This window comes from Schistocerca cancellata, chromosome 4 (genome assembly GCF_023864275.1).
Source record: "Schistocerca cancellata isolate TAMUIC-IGC-003103 chromosome 4, iqSchCanc2.1, whole genome shotgun sequence".
NCBI lineage: Eukaryota > Metazoa > Arthropoda > Insecta > Orthoptera > Acrididae > Schistocerca > Schistocerca cancellata.
In genome coordinates, this window is record NC_064629.1 from 811,109,766 (window position 1) to 811,135,511 (window position 25,746).

Consider the following 25,746-nt stretch of genomic DNA (forward strand, 5'->3'; position numbering starts at 1 on the left):
AAAGTGATACGTTTAAACTTCCTCAGGTGAGGGTTATGCAGCACTTTTAAGAGTGTTATCTCCTCTATGCTGCATAAAGAAGTACTCCACAACACAACGGTACGCCCAGCCATTCTTTTCTGCATGCGTGGCCTCGAGGACCTTAGACCTCACACCTTTTGACTATTGAATATGAGGATACATGAAGTCACACATGGACAGTGGTTATTCAGTGTCATTAACCCTGTTGAAAGAAGCTATTCATCATCATGTGTAATACATTAACACAGAAATCTCTCTCTCACTCTAATTGTTGTTTTCTTGACTGAGGATCAACATACACGTCATTTTGAACTATATCACGCAACTACGTGAATTACAACCTCAACTGAAAAACCACCTGTCTGTAAAGAGTGTAAATATTCTGCCACTTTTTTAGTATTATGACAATAAACCCCATTACTCTACAGACTTTTATGGAATCAGAGGTCGAGTACTGACTGTACTTCATAACTTTTTCCATTTTGCAACATACTAATAGATCGCATGGTGTGCGAATGAAATTGACACATTGTGTTTCATCTGTATTAACCAACAACGAAAAATGTTGGAGTTTTTTGTATGTGTCCAATTTTTTGCAGTCCTGTGACATGTTTTGAGACGTTTTTTTGTCTAGTAAGTTTTCTGTATATAGATGTTCTGCAGCAACGCACATTAAAAATGTCATTCTGAAACTAATGGAATAGATTTTGAAGGACAGACTGATGAATTACTAGCATAAATATAGTCCCCTGAGTGAACTGTGGTTTCTGGGGTAATTCTCCCTGTATACAAACATGTCATTTGTCATGCATAATATTAAAGTGTGGCAGGGCAGAGAAGAAAAGACTGATTTGGTGCATCAAGTGAGGTGCCATTCAGTTGTTGTGGGAGGGATTGGATTCAAAACTGTGTCCAGCTATACTGTTTTTGATTTTCTGTTTGCCTGAATGACTTCAGGAATATGTCAGCATGCTCCCTTTGACATTTTCACACCCTGTCAACTTTGCAACTGAACTACTGCTCTATTTCTAAAGGCCTCATTGTCAGTATATGTTACGATCTTTTTTTCCATTTGGTCCCTTCTTATTGTTTGAAAGTAAGACCCTGTTTGTGCTGTAGTAATGCTGAGCAGCTTTATTCAAAACAGTCCCAGACGCTAAATTCTCCCCAGGTTGTAACTGACTTATTGATTTATTGTGTTGGTAATTGTATATAGCATTAAGAATGCAAAAATGTTGCACTGATCCAACTGTGGCATGTAAAATACACCATTTGCTGCTATGTTTCAGTTTCAGTACATCATCATTTAATTCAATTTGTGTTACATATCTGTAAGAGGTCCTCATTATATTTGCATCTGAGCAAAACAAATGTTTTAGATGTGGGTGAAACAAATTTAAAACAAATTCTAAATATTTGTCAGGTGCTTTAATCGTTTCTCAACTGACATGGATAGTTTTTATAGTGACAGAGCATGCATTTCTTAAGTTGTAGCATACCCATATTTATCTAGCAAACTGCTCGAATTCAAGTGAATTTTCTGTTCTTTCATTGTGTGTCATTAAATGTGATTCAGTACTCATATGTGTTTTATCTGTGTTGACATACCAAACTGTAATAACATTTGTTAGTCTAGGTGCAGTAAGTATTGATATCCCAGATCACACGAGTGTATAACCTGTTTATTTCAAACAGGTGTTGCTGGTTTGGCTATGATCCCAGAAGCAGAAGTGGAGACTCGCAATACTCGCCACACTACTGGGGGTGGAGGTGGTACAGCCCCCCCTGCACCACCATTGCCGCCAGTTGATCACGATGGGCTCATCTTACCTCGGAAACTTCAAAACCCCTGTATGGAATCTGCAGACAGGCGTAGTCTCCACCGTGAATTACTCTTCAACCAAAAGACGTGAGTGATTCCCGGTAGTGTAAGGGTTACACATTAGCTTTATTGACTTCACTGTGTAATTGATGTATTAGTTGATTGATTATGTATTTGCTTATGGATCATTTTATGATGATTCTAGACATGCCAGTGAAACATGATAAAAAACATAATTACAGTTTAATAAATTCATACATGTAGGCATATCAATCTGAAAAACTGTGTTCGAATCTCTACGTGGTGGTGGTGGTGGTGGTGGTGGTGGTGGTGGTGGTGGTGGTGGTGGTGGTGGTGAGCTCATGAAGAAGAAGAGAGATTAATATTCTTTGGCACAGATCCTGATCATAAGATTTAATAGTAACATGAAATATATTGTGAGAATATATTGTAGATTTTGAGGTGTTCCATTATTCTCTGAATACTTTTTACCAATATTCTCTTTTTGTTAAGTAGGCAACCTTTTACTGTGTAGTATGTAATATTTTAGAGAAATTTATAACTGCATTTTTAAATGCAATGATTTTGTCTCTCTCTTTAACAACCTCGGACAGATGATTGTATGCTTTGATTCTCCTGCTAATAGTAATTATATTTATTTACTGCGGATGAAATGACTGTTGCAACCTATGAAAAAAGTTCAGTCGATATACTAAATACTTTTGAAAGATAAACATTTCCATCATGGACTTCAGTGAAAATAAGTAGCAGGACAATTCTTCCAACCTAATTGACACATTGACTACGAGAACACAGAAAATTATATCAGCTAAAATTATAATTTTTATTCTGGGTGTTAATTCTATTACAAAAATGGTAATAGAATTAAGAGGGCATGTGATGTTACAAAATTAACTCAAATTTACTAAGATTTGACAGTATGAGTATGCAGGATATCTGTGATGTACGTTGTGCTGTGACGCACCATTTCAGATGCGGCTGTTTGTGTTGTGTTAATGGCAGCCAGTGCATGAGGTGGTAATTACCTAGTCTGGTTGGTGATAGTCTCTGACCAATGGTGCATGATGACACAAAATGTTGCACAGAGTCCATTACTTGTTCTCAGGTGGCAGGCACACATGCAAAGAGGTTACAGTGTACTTGGTGCACAGTACAATGACCTTACCTTGGGGTGGTCAGACATGGTTTACCAGAACCTTGGCAATGAGTATACCTGTCCTCATGTTCACATGCAGTTCAACACCAGCCCACTTTCACATCCGAATGTCTTATAAATAAGGATATTTTATGATTGGGCAAGCCGGCCAAGTAGACACACACACACTGAGGTCCTTTTCAAACTCTGTTAGGTGCAGTCTCACATGAGTACGTGGCACATCAGTGATCGCTCACATTCTGGCACTGTTCATGCCTTTATGTACCCTATCAGACTTGCTGACAACTCGAAACACAATCAACTCTCATTCACTCTGGTGGCTGTTTTTCACAGAGAATTGCAACTCTAAATCATTTTCATAACTGCTGATGCATTTTTTTAGGCAGTGTATTATTGTGTATCATACTTCATTTAATTTCAGTAACAAACTTGTGATTGTTGTCAGATTTGCCAGTGTGCCAAACCAGTAATGACACTTGCATTTACAGCTTTGTGTTAAAATACATAAACCATTTATTCAAAGTATCAAAGCAGGTGTCTAAAAGGATTTTATAGTTTACTCACCTTTATACCTTCTTGTGTCTTCTAAGATTCCTCTCAGAATCATCCACATTAAATTTGCCGTTTAAGTGCCGTATCTGGTGTTAATCATAACCACAGTATATTTTCTGTTACTGGTAAGAGTTGCAAAGCGATTTGAAGTGGAGGGCACAGGACTGAAATATGAGTGGCTGAAGTGTTTTCTTTGGCTGAGACATGTACTCAGACAGGTTACTAAGCTCTAAAAACTGGTAATAAATATGCAGTTCAAATTTATAGCTTAATATTTTTATTCAGTCACCTCTACTTTATCACTAAAATATCAAGATGCACCCCACCACCACCATAACCACCACCAATGTCGCCGCGAAAAAATCCCATCATGACTCGGTCAGTAATTTCTTGAATTCGTGTTGTCTTATTTTATTAATTACAGCCATTTTGCACCGCTGTGAGCCTTAGCTTCAATTTTAAGTGGAAACTTCAGCCATATTCTGTAAGAGGTCCTCATTATATTTGCATCTGAGTAAAACAAATGTTTTAGATTTGGGTGAAACAAATTTAAAACAAATTCTAAATATTTGTCAGGTGCTTTAATCGTTTCTCAACTGATTATGGATAGTTTTTATAGTGACAGAGCATGCATCTTCTGAGTCTGATATTACTTCACACATATTGTGTATGTAGCCATTTAATGCTCTTAGAAACATTTGGCTTCTGTGCCTGTTGTGTTCTTGTTTTTCTATTGTTTCATTCCAGGATGTTGTTTCTCCATTGGTTGGTGTTACATATACCAGCTTATTTTTTGTCATGCAGTCTTTCTTCAAACCAGAGGGCATGGCAGAGGGTACATCCCATTGTACCACTTAGTGCCATTCCATTCGCTTAAGGGAGTGCAAGAAGAGTTTTTGCTTGAATGACTCTGTGCACACTTTAATTTGGCTAATATTGTCGTTGTGGTCCACATGGGAATGACAGATGGGGTTGTAATATATTCCTAGATTCCTCACTTCATGCTATTTCTTGAAGCTTTGTAAGTACACTACTGGCCATTAAAATTGCTACACCAAGAAGAACTGCAGATGATAAACGGGTATTCATTGGACAAATATATTATACTAGAACTGACATGTGATTACATTTTCACGCAATTTGGGTGCATACATCCTGAGAAATCAGTACCCAGAACAACCACCTCTGGCCGTAATAATGGCCTTGATACGCCTGGGCATTGAGTCAAACAGAGCTTGGATGGCGTGTACAGGTACAGCTGCCCATGCAGCTTCAACACAATACCACAGTTCATCAAGAGTAGTAACTGGCATATTGTGACGAGCCAATTGCTCGGCCACCATTGACCAGACGCTTTCAATTGGTGAGAGATCTGGAGAATGTGCTGGCCAGGGCAGCAGTCGAACATTTTCTGTATCCAGAAAGGCCCGTACAGGACCTGCAACATGCGGTCGTGGATTATTTTACTGAAATGTAGGGTTTCGCAGGGATCGAATGAAGGGTAGAGCCATGGGTTGTAACACATCTGAAATATAATGTCCATTGTTCAAAGTGCCGTCAATGCGAAGAAGAGGTGACAGAGACGTGTAACCAATGGCACCCCATACCATCACGCCGGGTGATACGCCAGTATGGCGATGACGAATATGCGCTTCCAATGTCCGTTCTCTGCAATGTCGCCAAACACTGATGTGACCATCATGATGATGTAAACAGAACCTGGATTCATCCAAAAAATGACATTTTGCCATTCGTGCACCCAGGTTCATCGTTGAGTACACTATCACAGGCGCTCCTGTCTGTGATGCAGCATCAAGGGTAACCACAGCCATGGTCTCCGAGCTGATAGTCCATGCTGCTGCAAATGTCGTCGAGCTGTTCGTGCAGATGGTTGTTGCCTTGCAAACGTCCCCATCTGTTGACTCAGGGATCGAGACGTGGCTGCACGATCCGTTACAGCCATGCGGATAAGATACCTGTCATCTCGACTGCTAGTCATACGAGGCCATTGGGATCCAGCGCGGCATTCCGTATTACCCTCCTGAACCCTCCGATTCCATATTCTGATAACAGTCGTTGGATCTCGACCAACGCGAGCAGCAATGTCGCGATACGATAAACCGCAATCACGATAGGTTACAATCTGACCTTTATGAAAGTCCAAAACATGATGGTACGCATTTCTCCTCCTTACACGAGCCATCACAACAACGTTTCACCAGTCAACGCCAGTCAACTGCTGTTTGTGTATGAGAAATCGGTTGGAAACGTTCCTCATGTCAGCATGTTGTAGGTGTCGCCACTGGCGCCAACCTTGTGTCAATCCTCTGAGAAGCTAATCATTTGCATATCACAGCATCTTCATCCTGTCAGTTAAATTTTGCATCTGTAGCACGTCATCTTCGTACTGTAGCAATTTTAATGACCAGTAGTGTATAATTTTTTTCTCAGCCTCGTACAGTATTTTTCGAGTGGCCTCCACGTCCCTTATTAAGTTGTGCATGATAAATTTCTTATTTTTGCACAAACATTATATAAAATAATGGACTTCTCAGTATCCTAATGAATTTTTCCATACCAAATGTCATTTTATTTTAGTCCACGAGTGGGAATCTTGAAATTTTCATCCTTTTTATCTAGTATTCATCCGTTTTAATGCATTAGCCTGTAAATTAACGTACGTGGGCCATACTGTGCAGCAGATAGACTAATTCCCCGAAGTTGATATTTATTTACTAATTCAGAAGACATTATTCAGACTGCAGAGAGAGATCTCAGTTCTCAGTGAGCAAATACTCGAGGTCCACAATGAGTGCCAAACATAAATGTATAAAACTCAATTTTACTGTAGATATCTATAGTAGTTACCATACTGGGATGCAGTCTCATGTTTATAATGGTAGATCTGTCTTCAGTCAGAAATATGTAGTCACTCAATCCTTTCTAAATCTATATCTACACTCAGTGAATTGCTGTGAAATGTATGGCAGAGGGTAGTGTTTATTGCACCGTAGGTTAAGGTTTCTTCCTGTAGTGTTAACAGATGGTGTTTGGGAATGGGGACTTCTTGCACACTTCTGTGCTAGCTATTTTGTCCCTATGACAATATTATGAAAAAGGATAGATTGCTACTCACCATATAGTGGAGATGCTGAATCACTCAGATGCACAACAAAAAGAGGGCTGAAAGCTTACTTATTTAACAGTCTTTTTGTTGTGCTTACCTGTGACTTAGCACCTTTTCTATTCGTGAGTACAGCATGTTTTGTCCCTAGTTTTATCTGCACAACCTCCACAGGACGTGTGTGTCGGGCTGGAGAATATTTGTAGTTTATTCCATGAAAGACAGTTATCAAAGTATTATAAGCAGATGGATGGCATCTTCCTTAAAAGTGCATGCCAGTTAATATTTTCCAACATTTCTGTTACAGTCTCTCAGCAGTGAAAGAAGCCTATGGCCATTTGCATTACCCTTACTTGTATAAATTCAATTTCTTCTTTTATTATGAACTTACAGCTTTTATATGGAGAATACAAACTGTTTATTCTGTTTCTTATTATTCGTGGTCAGCCAACTGTATTTGTTGTTGTCAACTGCTTGCAGTGAATTTCAAAGCTGGGGTGTAGCTATACCTGGTGATGTATAGATGTTACTTCATGTTACACTATAGACTTGCAGATGTGTAACACACAAATGACTGCAGTATGTACCTGAGGAGGAAGTCTTTCAGCTTTGAAATAGATTATAATTAGTGGAAAACTATAATTGCAGCTGCTCAGACATAAAAATAATAGAAAAGGGAAGAAAAAGTTCTTATCGTGTGCAATCAGTGGTTGTAGGGTGGGGGAGTTTGCAGCTACTGTCCCCTTCTATTTCATCACTGTGTAGCTAACAAGAAGAAAAGTGCAGGTGTTTTGTATGCAGTATCTTCTGTAGGCAAGCTACTGTCTCCCTACCAATGAATCCTAGTCTGCAGTTTGCTTTATCTTTAACTGAGCCTTTGTAGTCATTCCACTTTGAGTGTCTGCACATTATTACTTTCAAATGTCTTTATGATATGGATGTGGCTGTGTGTGCCTCTTAACCTAGTAGTCAAAGAATACCACGTGTTTACATTTTGTAAAGCAAACAGCTCTATATTTCTCTACATTAAGAGCAAGTTAGCATGTGCACCAGACAGATTTTTGTCAAAATGTAACTGGACATTACCACAGTTACTACCAAACAGGGTTTCCTTGTGGATGACTTCATAATCTGCAAAGAGTGTGAAGGTGGAACTAATATTGTACTATGTGCTGCATCCTGCTTGTAAGGAAATCTTCAATCTAGTTGAAAACCTGGTTAGATATTCCATAAGAAATGTATTTCCTTTAGACGGTGTCATTGTGGTACTGAGTAAAACGCTTTTTGAAATTTTAGAAACACCAAATCAGTCTGGTTTCCAATAGCCATAGCACTGATGTCTCTCTGCTCAAGATATCTGTAGTAAATTTTCGTCAAGAATACAGTTAATTTGCTTGCAAATTTGTATAAACTTGATGGGGATGCTTGTTTTCCCTGGGCCTTAGTGACTTTTAACTGCATTAAGACACCTCCCATTACTGATTGTGTTCACTAATCTGGCATTTGGCCAACTGAATTACAGAGTTAAACCCAGAAAAAACTTATGCAGATAAAATTGTGTATTGGCAGTCCTGTGGAGAGACATAAAACCTGTTAGGGGACAGTCTTTCCCAGAGGGAGTAATTGTAACTACTGTAAATTATATAACAGCAGGAATATTTGTTCATCTTGAGAAAAAGTTCTGAGTTAATTTGTGCTCTCAGCAGATTTCAATGTAGGGGCAGTTTTTCCTCCAGGGGGAAAACCGTAAACTTTTGTGTATCTGAATACTCTTAAAAATGTTTCCTTCTGAACTTAGATGATGGTGACCTAGAAGGAAGCCCACTGCTTTTCCACAAATTTGTTCACAGTAGTGGGCCAGTAAATTACTGCAAGCATTCTGACCAATTTTTATACTTGCTTCTTTCTCTGGTAGCTGTGGAAGAAACTGCCTTGGCTTCCAGAACTGCAGGATTCTGCATCTTACATAATGTAGCCACAGCCCTAATTGCAACAATTGTATGTTTGCTATATGCATTTCTGAAATCATTTTATGTGATGTTGCTTATTTAAATTAATTTGGTTGTCTCTGCAAATATACTGTAAGTTTTGAATTTGGTGTTTTGTTTATTGTGTTGTGATGTTATTGACAATTTGTGAAAGAGATTCATGTGAAATCTTTGTTCGTACACTCTGCCAAAACTCACAATTGTGTCTGTATTAACACACCATGTATTGAAAACATCATCCAGTTCTTGTTATAGAAGTAACTGAGCCTTTTAATTAAAAATAGAAATAATCATTTTATTTTTGTAAATTAAAACTGGTATGCAATTAGATAAATTTTATGTGGAAAATGTTTTTCTGTAACTGGATCACAGTGCAATGTGATAGCCAGTAAAGATCAGGAAATGGAAAAAATGGGGTGATTATAAAAACCTTATTGAGATTTTAATATGAAACAGATTGTGGAATGAATATAACAATTTAATAATGAAACAGTAAATAAAGGAAGTAGTGCAGTCATGTTTGATTGCTTAACACAAATAAAAGTTTTATTTCAGGATTTTGTAATTACAACTGAAACAGAAGTTAAGGTACGAAATTAGTATGTAGACCAGAAATTGTGTTTATACCTGGTCTTGGAAAATTGCAGATTCGGATTCTCCATAAGAAAGTAGTCAAGATTTGTCTGAAACATTTTTTAAACCATTGACAGATGGCACTAAAATCGAGAAAAATTAAAATTGGGGAAGAACTTCGATTTATTTAGAATAATCCAAGAAGGATGCATCAAATCGATACAAAATGTGAACAGATTCTTTCGTTACACCAAATTAAGCTGTTTTTGTACAAAATGCACTGTACCCTACTTTTAGCGTTACCCAGGAATGACGACATGGATGTAGTAGAATGATGTTCCCATGAGGTGCTTCATTAGTGAGAGTCCCCTTGCCTATCACAGTTTGGCGTGCTTAATTAATGAAATTAGCCACAAAGAAATTGTTCAAAATTATCCACATCTGCTTCAATGCATAAAGTCAATCGTGTGTGAAAGTTTTGAGCAGCACATCCCGTGTTATGGCTGCACACGCACTTCGAATGCGTTGCTCTGTATCGTTTCGGGTTGTGGGCTGTCTGTCATAAAAAATATTTTTTAACTAACCCCACAAGACAAAATCAGGATATGTTAGGTCTGGTGAACGTGGAGGCCACTGAATTGGTCCGCCATGTCCAATCCCCCAACCAGGGTACCATAAGTTTAAAACATTCCGCACATTTTTAGCATAATGGGGATCTGCTCTGTCCCGTTGGAACCATATTCATTGCCTAGTTTCTAAATCAACATCTTCCATTAGCTCCAACAAATCATCACGGAGAAGTTGTAAATAAGATTCCCCAGTAACATTTCAGTCAAAAAAATATGGTCCTATCAAGTAACCATTTAAAATTCCACACCAGACCATTAACGACCATTTGTGTTGATTGTCAGCAGGTCTGTGCCAGTGTGGATTGACAGGGGACCAATAGTGATAATCATGATGATTTAATTCGCCATTGTTTCTGAATATGGCTTCATCGGTGAACATAACGTATCTAAAACAATCATCACCTCTTATCACTTCCAAGGCTCATTGGCAGAAATGCACGTGTATTTGCATATCTTTCAGCATTAATGCCTGTGTCAGTGTGATATGATACACATGATATTTGTGTGCCTTCAAAATACGACTACTCATTTCGGGATCCAGTTGAACACAGGTGGGAATGGTAAGGGTACGAGCGTCATTTTCATGGTATTAGAGATGACGAGGTGCACAGTGCGTGTATCCATTTCGAGCTAGTTGAGTGCAATTTCGAATAATGTTTTCACTTGGATGTTGTCTGTTTGGAAACGATCTGCATACAATTTCGCGGCTGCAGTGTAATTGTTATGGCATTCACCTAAAATTAATATCATATCAACAATATATGTAGGAGGATAGTGAGCCATGTTTCACTAAAGAATTTAGTGAAGTGTCGTCTGATCGCATTGCACCGACCTTTATACTGAGCTGTAGTTCGCAGTTTGGCCACGGTAGCGCCACAGTCGGGTGAGTAATGAAATTGTGAAGAGTTCCCTAACGAGATTTTAATACCATTCCACCTCCCTCCATCAAAAACTGTGGCTGGTAGGATACATTTTGTAAAAAAAAAAAAGCTTAATTTGGTGTAATGAAAGAAATGGAGCACATTTTGTATCGATTTTGTGTGTCCTCCTCAGATCATTCTAAATAAATTTGAGTTCTTCCCCAATTTTAATTTTTCTCAATTTCAGTGCCAGTGATATCAATGGTTTGATATAATATTTCAGACAAAATGTGATTACTTTTTTATGGAGAATCCAAATCTGCAATGAAACTGCGGGTTTCCATTTAAGATTCAAAAGTTGCCCCCCATCCCCATCCACCCCCCCCCCCCCCACCCAAGAGGGTGGGGGCTGGGGAGATGGACCACCCTGTCTATATTAGTTTCACTGGTAATATTTTTCTGTTTCAGTAAATGTGTAGGTTACAAAGTAAACACACAGTGTTAGATGTAATGTATGTTCCAGAGGGAAAAATGTCTTGAATCAAAAGTCAGAACTGCAGCGAGCATTTGGTCGCCACCGTGAGCAGCAAGCGAGACGAGAACTGGAGCAACAGAAGGCCAGCTCCCTGTCTGATTTACAGAGGCTCATTGAAGAACGACAGAAGCGATTGCTAATGGTAATTATGTTTTGCTGCTAAAATAGCGAAAATTGAGAGGAGTCATAATTTTCTCAAAAATTCTCTAAACCATCTGTTAAAAGTTGTGTTAACGTGCTTAGAACTATTTTGCCATAGACAAATCATTTGCAAGATTTTTACAAAACGAACAAACAGAAACAACATATGGTGCTTGTTTATTTTTTTACTGCCACCAGGCAATTAACAGCCACCAATTTATGCAAGAATATCCTCTGCAGTAATTCTGATATACTATAGTGTATGTTTGTAAGTTAAACTGAATTATCACGAGCAAGCAAGCACCATCATTCTGGCCACAGACGGGCCTGTCAGGTGTGACCAACTGTTGTCCTACTTGGCTAATGGCATCATCAAGATACGGTGTGGAGGGACATGGTGTCAGCACACCACTCCTGGCCATTGTTGGGTTAGCAGACCTGATGCCACTAATGCTAAGTCAAGTAGCTCCTCAGTTGGAACCACAAGGCTGAGTGCACCCCATTCCAGACCCCCCACAACTAAGTATACCTGGCAGTACCGAGAATCAAACCCAGTCCTCCCCCCCCCCCCCCCCCCCCCCCCCCCCATGATAGTCAGTTGCGCTGATGGTGGACAAATGGGACAATCATAATAAACTTATTTTGACGAATGAGTCGGAAATATTTGATGTTTTTAGAACCAGAAAGATGCTGTGGCAACTATCCTAATTTTCTCATGATGAACAACACTCATGATTTTCCAGTAATGTTCCTCCAGCTGACCCATAAACTGAGCATACATAGTCAACCTGGGACAACATAGGACCCTTCTAGAAGTGGAGATGATGTTTTCATTCTGCTCCAAATGAACTTTTGCTGATGTATGTAAACATACATGTTTCTCTTGACTAGACATCCACAACAGTTATTCACCATCAATGTGAAAATCTGATACAGTTGTAATAACTATTTCTAAATAGGAAAGTACAATCTGGTTCCAGGACATGTCCCATCTTCAGGCAAATATTGAAATGAGAGTCCACAATGACGCATAACTGAGGTTAAAATACACTCCTGGAAATTGAAATAAGAACACCGTGAATTCATTGTCCCAGGAAGGGGAAACTTTATTGACACATTCCTGGGTCAGATACATCACATGATCACACTGACAGAACCACAGGCACATAGACACAGGCAACAGAGCATGCACAATGTCGGCACTAGTACAGTGTATATCCACCTTTCGCAGCAATGCAGGCTGCTATTCTCCCATGGAGACGATCGTAGAGATGCTGGATGTAGTCCTGTGGAACGGCTTGCCATGCCATTTCCACCTGGCGCCTCAGTTGGACCAGCGTTCGTGCTGGACGTGCAGACCGCGTGAGACGACGCTTCATCCAGTCCCAAACATGCTCAATGGGGACAGATCCGGAGATCTTGCTGGCCAGGGTAGTTGACTTACACCTTCTAGAGCACGTTGGGTGGCACGGGATACATGCGGACGTGCATTGTCCTGTTGGAACAGCAAGTTCCCTTGCCGGTCTAGGAATGGTAGAACGATGGGTTCGATGACGGTTTGGATGTACCGTGCACTATTCATTGTCCCCTCGACGATCACCAGTGGTGTACGGCCAGTGTAGGAGATCGCTCCCCACACCATGATGCCGGGTGTTGGCCCTGTGTGCCTTGGTCGTATGCAGTCCTGATTGTGGCGCTCACCTGCACGGCGCCAAACACGCATACGACCATCATTGGCACCAAGGCAGAAGCGACTCTCATCGCTGAAGACGACACGTCTCCATTTGTCCCTCCATTCACGCCTGTCGCGACACCACTGGAGGCGGGCTGCACGATGTTGGGGCGTGAGCAGAAGACGGCCTAACGGTGTGCGGGACCGTAGCCCAGCTTCATGGAGACGGTTGCGAATGGTCCTCGCCGATACCCCAGGAGCAACAGTGTCCCTAAATTGCTGGGAAGTGGCGGTGCGGTCCCCTACGGCACTGCGTAGGATCCTACGGTCTTGGCGTGCATCCGTGCGTCGCTGCGGTCCGGTCCCAGGTCGACGGGCACGTGCACCTTCCGCCGACCACTGGCGACAACATCGATGTACTGTGGAGACCTCACGCCCCACGTGTTGAGCAATTCGGCGGTACGTCCACCCGGCCTCCCGCATGCCCACTATACGCCCTCGCTCAAAGTCCGTCAACTGCACATACGGTTCACGTCCACGCTGTCGCGGCATGCTACCAGTGTTAAAGACTGCGATGGAGCTCCGTATGCCACGGCAAACTGGCTGACACTGACGGCGGCGGTGCACAAATGCTGCGCAGTTAGCGCCATTCGACGGCCAACACCGCGGTTCCTGGTGTGTCCGCTGTGCCGTGCGTGTGATCATTGCTTGTACAGCCCTCTCGCAGTGTCCGGAGCAAGTATGGTGGGTCTGACACACCGGTGTCAATGTTGTCTTTTTTCCATTTCCAGGAGTGTAGATTAACCATAGTTATGTATCCTTAGTGGATTCACATTTTAATATGCACCTGAAGCTGGGGCATGTCTTGAAACCGGGTTGCACTTTCCTTTTTAGAAATAAATAATTTTTACAGCTGAAGTGGATTTTATCATTGATGATCTCAATATAGTAAATGTCATCGGACATTTGACCTTTAAATCCTTTAGGTGCAGTAATTTTGTAGACTTCATATTTTTCAGATGTACATTGATTTCCATAGACAATGTTGCTCCATGGTCTTTGATTAGAAGGAAATCTGTCTGAAAAGAATCAATGAAGATTTTGAAGATGGTAATGCCGCTTGAAGCAGTCAGCTAGTGGGTGAGATTTGGAGGAGCACATTATCTGAATGAAACGGGCAGTAAGGTCCATGGATCTTAATCTGATTAAATTCCCGTGGCACTCTATCAGCCAAGACCTCACTGGCTTTGTTCTTATTCTATGAAAAGTGGAACAATAGCAAATTCCTTGTCTAAGGCAAAGGTTGAGGAAACTAAATAACACCACTGTGTTGATAAGACCAGTGTTGGTACCAGACTAAATTCATCCATCATACCTTCGTACAAGAAAATATGGTTAATTATAATAATAATGTAACATTTTATTTTATTTTTCTTTCAGATGGAGAAAGATGATGATGCAGACAGTTGTTCTGGTAGTGAGCCAGAATTCATGAAAGTTCATGCCAGACTAAGATCTAAAATGGATTCAAAATAAGTATTACTGATTATTATATCTGTAAAATGTTTATTGTGTGTAATGAGTGTGAGGCAAGCCTCAGTGTGTTCAACCAAAGCTATTATAGTCTTTTGCAGCAGGGGAAAAAATATGGAGATCTGACAAGTAAACGTGTTTGGTATTGCTGATGCTGAAATAACAATTTCCCATGCTCCCACATAAAGAGAAAAAATTAAGCTTGGAACATTTAAAAAATATATGGAGGTAGTGACTATATAAAGCTTCATTTGGCTGCTTTGGTATCATTTACATCAGCAGCTGAATTGTGTTGTTTCACAAGAATTCACATCACTCAAATGTTTTCCATGTGTAAAAGTACAAGTAAACAACTGTGTTACCATTATTTCTTTACTTACGTTTTTCATGTGTGAGGCTGAAGGTGTGTAATTTTGCAAGGAAGTGTTTTTGCTGTGACTTTTAAACAAAGATTGTGATGGGTGTGACAACATTTGTGTTTGTGTACCAGCTGAAACCAGTGTTCAGAGACTAAGACATTATTACCTGCTCCATTATAGTGAGTCTCACACAGCAAACTTCGAAGACAGTGTGTGGCCTTTTTAAGTGATTATACTAGCTGTGCCTTAATACAGTCTCATGAACATGTATGAATGGAGGGGATGATCTATTACTGTATATATTTTTAAACAGTGACTTTAATTTTGCATTAAATGTCAGTTCTGCTATCACATACCTAATAAGAAATAAGAGATGTTTAATTTTTACTAGTTCATTTCTTTTGTAGAGTCATGGTTCATTAATTGCAGTTCATGCAATTATTTCTTGAATGTGGTATTTTTGTATCTGTACTATTTCTCATACTACAAGAAAAATTTCTTCTGACATTTGTTCTGTATAATGATAGATAACATTACTTTCTTGTTCTTAATGCTGCATGGAAGTAATGTGAGCAGAGACTGAGGCTGCATTTCATAACAGCCAAATCTGTTCACACACAGTTCCTCAGTATTTGCCATCATTATTGAGTTACACACAACTCATGTCTTCCATCATTCTGACTGGATTCACTCACAGAGTTCATAAATGTATTATTTATACTTTATTAATTATACATATCTTATTTTAAAGTAAAACAGCAAATGGTGATTTCAAATTAATACATTAATTCTGAGTATTGGTGTTTGAAAATAAAAAGGCTGTAAAAAAATATTAATTTCCTTTTTTCATTACTTCATATACACAGAGATTGCTGTATATGTTAGTAGATAACATGAGTCAAGACATTTTAATCAACCTGGCAGAATTATGGATCTCTCCACATGTAAGACAATGTGTTCTAACAAACCAGTCAGTGAATCTTCTGTAGGTTAGGTATATCTGTTTGATAAACAAATTTGTTTTTGTACGTTTATTAAACAAAATAAGTTACTCCTACTCCTTGCCCCTGGTTGTATGAGGTGGTCTCAAAAATACCTGCAGAAAGTAGCGGATTGGTATTGAGAGAGCTGTATGTATAGTATGACAATGCAGTTGTTGTGATTAAGATTATTAGATTTCTGTTTGTGGGGACATGACAGTGGCTGTGTACGCTGTCTCAGTTGATAAATTTGAGACTACCTATGTAACCACTTTTGAGCAAAGTCAATACAGACTAACGTTAACAAAATAAATTAAGTCCCTCATGAGTATGCAGACTAAATTTAATCAGTTCCACAGTGGCTGATAATAGGTTACCTGAAATTTTCTGACTACGTATAACAGGTCACCTGAAATGCTCTGACAACATGGCTTTGAAAGTTGCTGAAAATCAGTTGCAGCTCACAGTGTCTAGAGGGGCTGAATCAGTGATTTTTTTTTATCCATGGTTGCCATTTATGTACTGTTTATAATTTTCTAGAGTTCTTCTGTATGTTAATAAAGGTACACAATGTTTCACCCAAAATGTACAGAATTAGCAATAGCATCGTGCTGAAACTTCGAAAGATACAAACAACTATTACATCAGAAAACCATTTAAGTTGACACAGGTGTGCTTTTGGCCAGGACCAAAAACTGTTACTTTCCTCACATCCTTGAAATCCTGTGCTTTGCATTTAAAGAAAATAAAATTGTTTGGCCATAGTTGACTTTCACATATTAAGGACCTGTACATTTAAGTGTCTGTAACTAGTCACAGGATACACACTGCCTTCCTCTGCTGCAATTTTATAGGAACCTTTTACACCCTATGTTGCATTATGACTGCATCATTTGTGGCTGAGTTTAAGTAAGTGACCTGAAAATGTAAGATTGTTTTCACCTCGAAGGAATGAGGTTGGTTGTGGGAGCACATACCATATCAGTCATATTCGTGATGTATGTAGTGTGTGTATGCAAGCTATCCACAATCTGCAGCAAGGAGAAATTTTTTGATCATCATACACTATTACCATCGTCACCAGGATATTATTCCCTAGTCTGTCTGTCTGTCCGTCTGCCTGCCTGCCTACCTACCTACCTACCTACCTACCTACCTACCTACCTGATAGGGAAATGAATGAGAAGCAGCATCACATGAATGAGACCAACCAAACCGACTTAACCTTTTATGTCAATAGCAGATTTTGCATTGATGAGAAATGCTGCCACTAATAGCACAGGGGACATGTAGAGGAAAACTATCTAAAAATTGCCTCTGGTTTAAGCAAACTAAAGTTGATTGACAACTCGTACCAGTCAATGTGACATAATAATCTCTCCCTGCTTCTCCATAGGACAATTCCATATTGTTTGATCTTAACTGATCATGGTTTTGATGTTATCTTTCTTGTAGATGCATAAACAACTTTTGTTGAAGAAGCCTTACAGGCTGACACCAGCAGCTTGAGGTGATATTGGAGGCAGATGGAATAAAGTAGTACAACTGAACTATATGACAATTACAAGCTCCGAAAATGGTAAGGAGTAATGCCCCATCACTCGTGGTCCACAGTTTGCCTGAAAACCTCCTGATTTAAAGTTGGCAGTGAGCTCTTATACTTAGTAGTGAGCCTGTGATGTCAAAGATACAATACAATATTAAAGCTGCTGCTGGTGATTTATTTAAAGGTGTGACTTGTTATGTGTGTATCCATTGTTGGCATTCAATTCTTGAGATCAATGTCAACCATAAAATATCTATAAGTATTTGTCTGGAGCAATATAAGATGGGACAATCACGTAAGACTAGTTAAAGTGAACAGTATTATGAGAAGGCAAGTTGCTACTCACCATGTAGCAGAGATGCTTAGTCACAGATAGGCACAACAAAAAGACTCTCACAATTATAGCTTTCAGCCATTAAGGCCTTCGTCAACAATAGACAGAGATGTGTGCTCGAAGATGCCACCCCCCCCCCGCACGCACGCACGCGCGCGCGCGCGCGCGCGCGCGCGCGCGCGCACACACACACACACACACACACACACACACACACACACACACACACACACACACACACACACACACACACACACACACACACACACACACACACTCTCTCTCTCTCTCTCTCTCTCTCTCTCTCTCTCTCTCTCTCTCTCTCTCTAATGCAACTCACATGCATGACTGCGGTCTCAGGCAACTGAGCAGCTGTCATCACACAGGACATGATAATGTTAGTGAACATGGAGCTGGGAGAGTTTCGTGATGTCACAAAATGAAATTTCACATTCCAGAGCATTCTGAGATGTGAAAGACTGAATTAGGCAAGTGAGATTTTTGCTTTATTGAGATTAACGTGGTAAATGAGATGCAAGATCACTTGGTATATCAGAATCAGAAGTTAGAAGCCACCGTACTGGATATATCATTTACAGCTGAAGCCTATATTTTGTGAGTTTTATAATGTATCTTACATCCTATGAATAAATGCTGTTTCAAAACATATTGTATACTTATGTAATTCTGCAGGCTTTCGTGGTCATTGTCACTGAAGTTAAAATCTTCTGGGTTATGAGGCCACATCATGTTTCTACTATAATGATTGACGTTTCGACCCCTCTCCTCAGATTATCCTCAGGATCTTATGGTGTCCCCTACTGCTAGAACAACTAGATGGGTAGACTGTGGTGCATCGCGGGCGTGTGTGGGGGTTTTGTGGAGCATGTGTATGAAAGCACACATCACAGATACACCTTGCACAATGACCAGAATGCTCACCATTTGAAGCAGCTCCTGTAGAGCATACTGGTCAGTGATCATTGTCTCCACTGTGTGAGATTTAAGTGATCTGATCATCCAAGTTATTTTGCACCCAAATGATACATTTCTGGTCATGGGTTCTTATCAAAACTATATCTAATTAGTCACCTGTACAACCACTAGAAGTTTGTAACAGGAATTGTGAAGATCCCTGTATACGATTTCACTATCTGCAGTGAGTGAGTTCGATTTTGTGAACATGCCGTGGAACATGGCCCAGTGAATTACCAGATTGCCTAAGTCACTGCTTAATTTAATTGCTGTTCAGTATTTATTTACTCATCTGGAAAAAAAAATTCAGTTTGTACGTAGGAGATTTTGCACTTTGTTGTTTGAAGTCTTGTATTTCACATGTTCTAAAAATTCTGCTGCTGAATAGAAGCAGTGAAGTCATAAGAAAGACCTTAGGATGTTGCGAAAATATGAGAATGATGAAATACCTTATATGGAAGACTATTGCAAATGAAAGTTCAAGGCTGATGTCCTTATTGACACGGTATGGAATTTTCTTATTTATCCGGATTTTCTTATTTGCCCTGTACCATGTTTATTGGTACTGAAGTTTTTATTATGTATACTACAGATGGAACAATGTGGCTAGCACATGGACAAGAGAGAAAATGAATATCGTAACCATAGCTGTACCGAGTTGATCCAGCATCCTTAACAGAACTGCCAAAGTCGTGGCCTCCCCCTCTCCTTCCACTGACCATAAAAATACTTTTCTTGGATTTTGTCGTCACAGATTAACCATGTGTTATAATTTTGTAATTAGGTTTAATAAAAATGAAGCATTATTATAAAATATTATAATATATTAATATATTGCACACAACAAATTAAATGTATCATTTTAATAAATAAATTACAGGTTGTATAAGCTTTGTAACAAAACTGACAGTAAACCGTGTCAATATCTTGTTGTGGATTAGTTTTAGGAAGGAATGAAGATAAAAGTTGAACATTCCATTGATATCAGTGTCATTAGAGGTGAAGTACAAGCTCAGACTTTTTAAAGCATGGGGAAGGAAATCAACCATGCTATTTCAAATAAATCATCCCAGCATTTGCCTCAAAAAATTTAGGGAAATCACAGAAAACCGAAATCAGGATGGGCATGAGGAAGTTTGAACAGCCATTCCCCCGAATGTGAGTTAAGCATGTTAACTACTCCGCCATCTCGCTCAGTTTGTTATTAGCATGAAATTAATTTTTTAAATTTTATTTGTTCCTCATAAATTGTCATTATTAATGATGGGTGATGCTTCATATCAGGAGAGATTCTCTCTGGTTTCTGGCGGCTATCCAAATTGGTAAAGCCTGCCAGTCTTGTTTGTAAGATGAAGTCGGAGCTCATCATCTGTAGCATTTTTGGCAGGACCAATTGTAGACCATTGGTACAGAGCCAAGTGGAGGGTTTGAACTAGAGGATCAGATGGTTCTGTGACCATGTGAGCTGCAGATGCCTCGTTTTTGCCACAGGGTGGTGGGGTATTGAGTCCCGTTTGGTAGGTCAGGAGTCCACTACACACAGATGGTGGCTAAATGGATAGTGGGGGCTGTGTGGTGTGGGTTGGGTAGTTTTTAGGTTAGACGGTGTCGGGTAAGAGCAGAAAGGGTTTCATTCTCAAAGTGTGCAGGTCAAACACAGGACAAGGCTTGACCTAGAAACCATAGGTATTATGACAGTAAATTGTCATATTTGTGGTGGGAAACTAAGAGAGCTCCAGGTGCTAATGGGAAGCACTGAAGCACAAATCATTTAAAGGTCCTGAAAGATGGTTAAAGCCAGAAATAAGTTCATCCAAAATTAAAAAAAAAAAAGGATCTGTTGGTGTTCAGAAAGCATACATTATATACAGTTGGTGGTGGTTTATTTGCTACTGTTAGAAGTAGTCTTTCTTATAGCAAAACCGAAGTAGATATTTCCTTGTGAGTTACAAAGGATAGAGGTTATAGTTGAAATCCAGAATAAATTAATAATTGGTTCCTTTTTACTGACATCCCAAGTTAGATGATACAGTTGCTGAAGAGTTCAAAGATGACTTGAGCATCATTTCAAAGAAGTACCTCACTCGTAAATTATACTTGACAGTAGCTTCAATGTACCCTTGATGCTGACAAAAAACACACATTGAAAGTTGATGGCAGGCATAAAACATCGTCTGAGATCGTGCTAAATGCTTTCTTTGAAAATTATCTTGAACAATAAGTTCAGGAGCTCACTCAAATTGTAAATGGTTGTGAAAACATACTCCACCTCTTAGCAACAAATAATCTTGAGCAAATGGGGAGCATTGTGATGGATACAGGGGTTACTGACTTCAAAGATTGTTGTAGCTAGACTGAATACCATAAATTCTAAACCTACCAAAAATAAATCTGTTTAAAAAAAGCAGATAAAAATTCTCCTGATGCCTTCCTGGGAAACTGCCACCATTCCTTCAGAATTATGTAAGTGTAGATTAGAGATGGCTTAAATTCAAAGAAATGGTGTCAACAGTGGTGGAGAAATATATACAAAACAAATTAATAAGAGAAGAAACTGACCCCGACCCCTCCTTTCCCCCATTGTGTACAAAACATGTCAGAGCACTTTTGGAGAAGCGATGAAAAAAGTATGCCACATTTAAAAGAATACAAAATCCACAAGATTGGCAAAGTTTTACAGAAACTCAACACAATGCAAGTCGCTTTTAATAGTCTCCACAATGAAATTCTGTCATGAAATCTGGCAGAAAATCTGAATCAGTACCTTCATTGTGTGATAACAATGATAATGTTACTAATACAGTTTTCCAAAATTTCTTTACTGAAGAAGACATAGTAAATATCCTAGAATTTAAATCAGGAACTGCTGCCAATGTTAGTGACTTGAAAGTAGATCTCCTCAGTGTAGCAAATTAGTTTAAATCATTTAATGAAGGCAAGTCGTCCAGTCCAGACTGTGTACCAATTATATTCCTTTCAGACCAAACTGACAAAATAGCTCTGTACTTAACCATCACATAAAACTGCTCACTCAACAAAAGAACCATATCTAAAGACTGGAAAGTTACAGATGTCACACTAATACTCAAGAAAGGAAGTAAGAGTAATCCAATGAATTACAGACCCATATCACTGACTTCAATTTGCAGTGGGAGTTTGGAGCATGTACTGTGTTCAAACATTCTGAATACTGCTGGAGAACCATCTGTTGACACACAGTGTTGATTCCAAAAATATTGTTCTTGTGAAACAAAACTAACTCTTTATTGACACAAAGTTATGAGTGCTATTGTCAGAGGATCTCAAGTTGATTTCATATTTTTAGATTTCCAAAAGGCTTTTAACTACGTTCGTCAAGTGTCTACTAATCAAATTACATGTCAATGGTGTATTGTCTTGGTTGGGCAATTGAATTCATGATTTCCAGTCAGGAAGGTCACAGGTAATAGCAATTGATGGAAAAAAATCTAGAAAAATGGAAGTTATTACGGGCATTCCCCAAGGAAGAGGCAGACACCACAAGCGAGGCATTGTGCTTCATGGAGAGCTATTCTTGACAGTTTGAGAGAGCACTTTCTGGGAAGAGTTGGACAACATATTATGTTCCCCACACACATCTCGCAAAATGACAATGACAAGAAAATCTGAGAAATTAGAGCTAATACAGAGGCTCACTAGCAATCATTCTTCCCATATGTCATAAGCAAGTGGAACTGGGAGGAGGGATATCAGAATTACCCTCCGCCACACACTGTTAGGTAGCTTTCAGTGTATGATGTAGATGTAGATGTGCCCTCTGCTTTTCCTAATGTATATAAATGATTTAGGAGACAATCTAGGCAGCCCTCTTAGATAGCTTGCAGATGCTTTTATTCACAGTCTAGTAAAGTCTCCAGAAGATCAAAACCAATTTGCAAAATGATTTAGACAAGATATCTCTACAGTGTAAAAAGTGGAAATTGACCCGAAATAATGAAAAATGTGATGTCATCCATCTAAGTACTAGAAGGAATCTATTAAATTCTGGTTATGCCATAAATCACACAAATTTAAAGGCTGTCAATTCAACTAAATATGTAGGAATTACAATTACAAACAACTTAAACTGGAATGATCACAGGGATAATGTACTGTTGAAGGCAAACCAAACACCTCGTTTTATTAGCAGAACACTTAGAAGATGCGAAAGGTCTACTAAAGACACTGCCTATACTACACTTGCCCACCCTCTTCTAGATTACTGCTGTGTGGTATTGGATCTGATACAGCAGAACTAGTTAACAAAATAGCTGTTTTCAAGTTCCAGATGAAAGAGCTGATGAGAAGTATTGCCTAGGCTTCTCATTTGGATATTTTTAAGTATGAATTAAGAATGCTTATCCCAACATTGAAATAGCTTTGAAAATATTTGTGACAATGCCAGTGACTGTGGCATCTTGGGAGCATAGTTTTAATTAATTAAAGGTGATAAAAAGTACTTTCACATATGGGTGAAAGCAGACTGTCAATAATATGATACAACAGTATAATTATAATTAATGAGTTTGCTTTCCTCAAAGCAAGGATATACATAGTAAAATTATAATAAAAACAAAGTCCCTAGAAACTGATATTTTACTCAAGTTTTAGTTGCAGTCCTTTTTCTTTTATTTATTTACAGAGCATAAATTACTAATAAGAATCTACATCTACATCACTACTGTGAAATTCACACTTAATTGGCTGGCAGAGGCTTCATCAAACCACTTTCTCTCTATTTCTCTGCCATTCCATTCTCTATCAAGAGTGGGTAGGGGGGTTGTGGGGGGGGGGGGGGGGGGGGGAGACATGAACGCTTAAATATTTCAGTGTGAGTTCTGAATTCTCTTATTTTATTACAATTATCATTTCAGGATAAGATAAAGACCTTTAATGCATTACCTAACAGGAAACTGAAGTCAGATGAACTGGTGCGATATTTGAGAGATCTGTATTACACTTCTGTTATTATTTTACCAAATACACTGAGATGACAAAAGTCATGGGGTACCAATATGCTCATATACAGATGGTGGTAGTATTGTGTACACAGGGTATAAAAGGGCAGTGCATTGTTAGTGCTGTCATTTTTACTCAGGTGATTCATGTGAAAAGGTTTCTTACATGATTATGGTGACATGATGGCAATTAAGAGACTTTGAACACAGAATGATACTTGAAGCTAGATGCGCGGGACCTTAAGGAATTCAATATTCTGAGATTCACAGTGTCTAGAAAGTGCCAAAAATACTACGTTTCAGGCATTATCTCCTACCATAGACAACTCAGCGCCGACGGTCTTCATTTAATGACAGAGAGCGACGACGTTTGCATGGAGTTTTCAGTACAAACAGACAATCAACACTTTGTGAAGTAAGTGCCGAAATGAATGTGGAGTGTATGATGATTGTATTCATTAGGACGCTGTGGCAGCAGACTACTGACGTGTGCCTTTGCTAACAGTACGACGTTACCCATAGCATCTCTACGAGGCTTATGATCATATTGGTTGAATCCTGAATGACTGGAAAACAATGGTAAGTTGGTAAGAGCTCGTGATAGGGCTTAAGTGTGGTGCAGGTTCCATGCAGCCATGGACACAAGTTGTCAACAAGGCACTGTGCAAGCTGGTGGCGGCTCCGTAATGTCATGGACTGTGTTTACATGGAATTGACTGGGTCCTGTGGTCAAACTGAATGGATGATTGACTGGAAATGGTTATGCTGAGCTACACAGATACCATTTGCAGCCTTTCATGAACTTCATGTTCCCAAACAATGATCGAATTTTTATGGATGAGGCTGCACCATGTCAATGGGCTGCAATTGTTTGTGATAGGTTTGAAGAATATTCTGGACAGTTTGAGCAAACTATTTGGCCACCCAGGTCACTTGACATGAATCCCATTGATTATTTATGGGACATAATTGTCAGTTTAGTTTGTGCACAAAATCCTGCACCAGAAACAATTTCACAAGTATGGATGGCTGTAGAGGCAGCATGGTGTAGTATTTGTTTAGGGAACTTCCAGTGATTTGCTGAGTCCATGCCGCGTAGAGTTACTCCACTGCTCCAGGCAAAAGGGGTTCCAACACAACATTGGGAAGTATCCCATGATTTTTGTCACCTCAGTGTACTTTGTAACACACTAGCAAGAACCATTATGCTCCAGTCTTTTGTCAGCAGAAATCTGCAAAAATCGGAAGCCTGTTCAAACAGTACACTATCTGATAAAAAGTATTTGAACTTCTAATACTGAGCATTAGTATGGGGCGTTTGCATCCTTTGCCTTTAAAGTGGTTCGAGCTCTGCTGGGGATACTTTCCATGAGGTGTCTGAATGTCTGGAGGAATGATCACCCGATCTTCCTCAAGAGCCGAAACCAGAGAAGGTAATGATGTTCAGCCTGGGATCTGGACCAAAGTCAACATTTTGACTCATTGCGAAGGTGTTCTGTAGGTTCATGGAGTGACTCTGAGCATGCCAGTCTATTTCAGGAATGCTGTTGTCCACAACCATTGCCTCAGAGATGCTGCTTAATGATGGGATCAACTGTCATGTTGATATGAACACCCATTATCTGTGAGCTGTTCCTCTACAGTACAAAATGCTATAAAATGTATTCTTATCCTTCATATTTCGCGTTTTCTTAAGCACAATAAGGAGACCACACATTAACTATGAAAACCACCACCATACCATAACAGCACCTCCTCCATACTTCACTGTTGGCACTGTTTATGATAGCAGGTAATGTTCTCCACACATTCATAAAACCCAAACCTTTCTTTTGAATTGCCCCGGTATAGGGTAGTTCATCACTCAAAATCATTCATTTCCAGTCATTCACTGCCCGGTGGTAGGTATCGCTCTTTATGCCACTTGAAGTGTCGCAAAGTATTGACTA

The 25,746-nt window shown here is 39.4% G+C and overlaps 1 protein-coding gene across 3 annotated transcripts in view; it reads left to right on the forward strand.

Annotated features, from left to right (window-relative positions):
* The window catches only part of LOC126184778 (protein FAM107B), a 200,308-nt gene extending 183,906 nt beyond the window's left edge, over positions 1-16,402 (forward strand). Inside the window, exons 2-4 of one of the 3 annotated variants that reach the window (XM_049927336.1) lie at positions 1,717-1,930; positions 11,270-11,423; positions 14,535-15,834. In XM_049927336.1, the coding sequence (XP_049783293.1) occupies positions 1,734-1,930; positions 11,270-11,423; positions 14,535-14,630 (447 nt within the window). In that variant the 5' untranslated portion in view covers positions 1,717-1,733 and the 3' untranslated portion in view covers positions 14,631-15,834. Of the gene's footprint in view, positions 1-1,716; positions 1,931-11,269; positions 11,424-14,534 lie in introns of all 3 variants that reach the window. The other 2 variants (XM_049927335.1, XM_049927334.1) reach the window with 2 other exon arrangements.
* Positions 16,403-25,746: the final 9,344 nt, after the last annotated feature.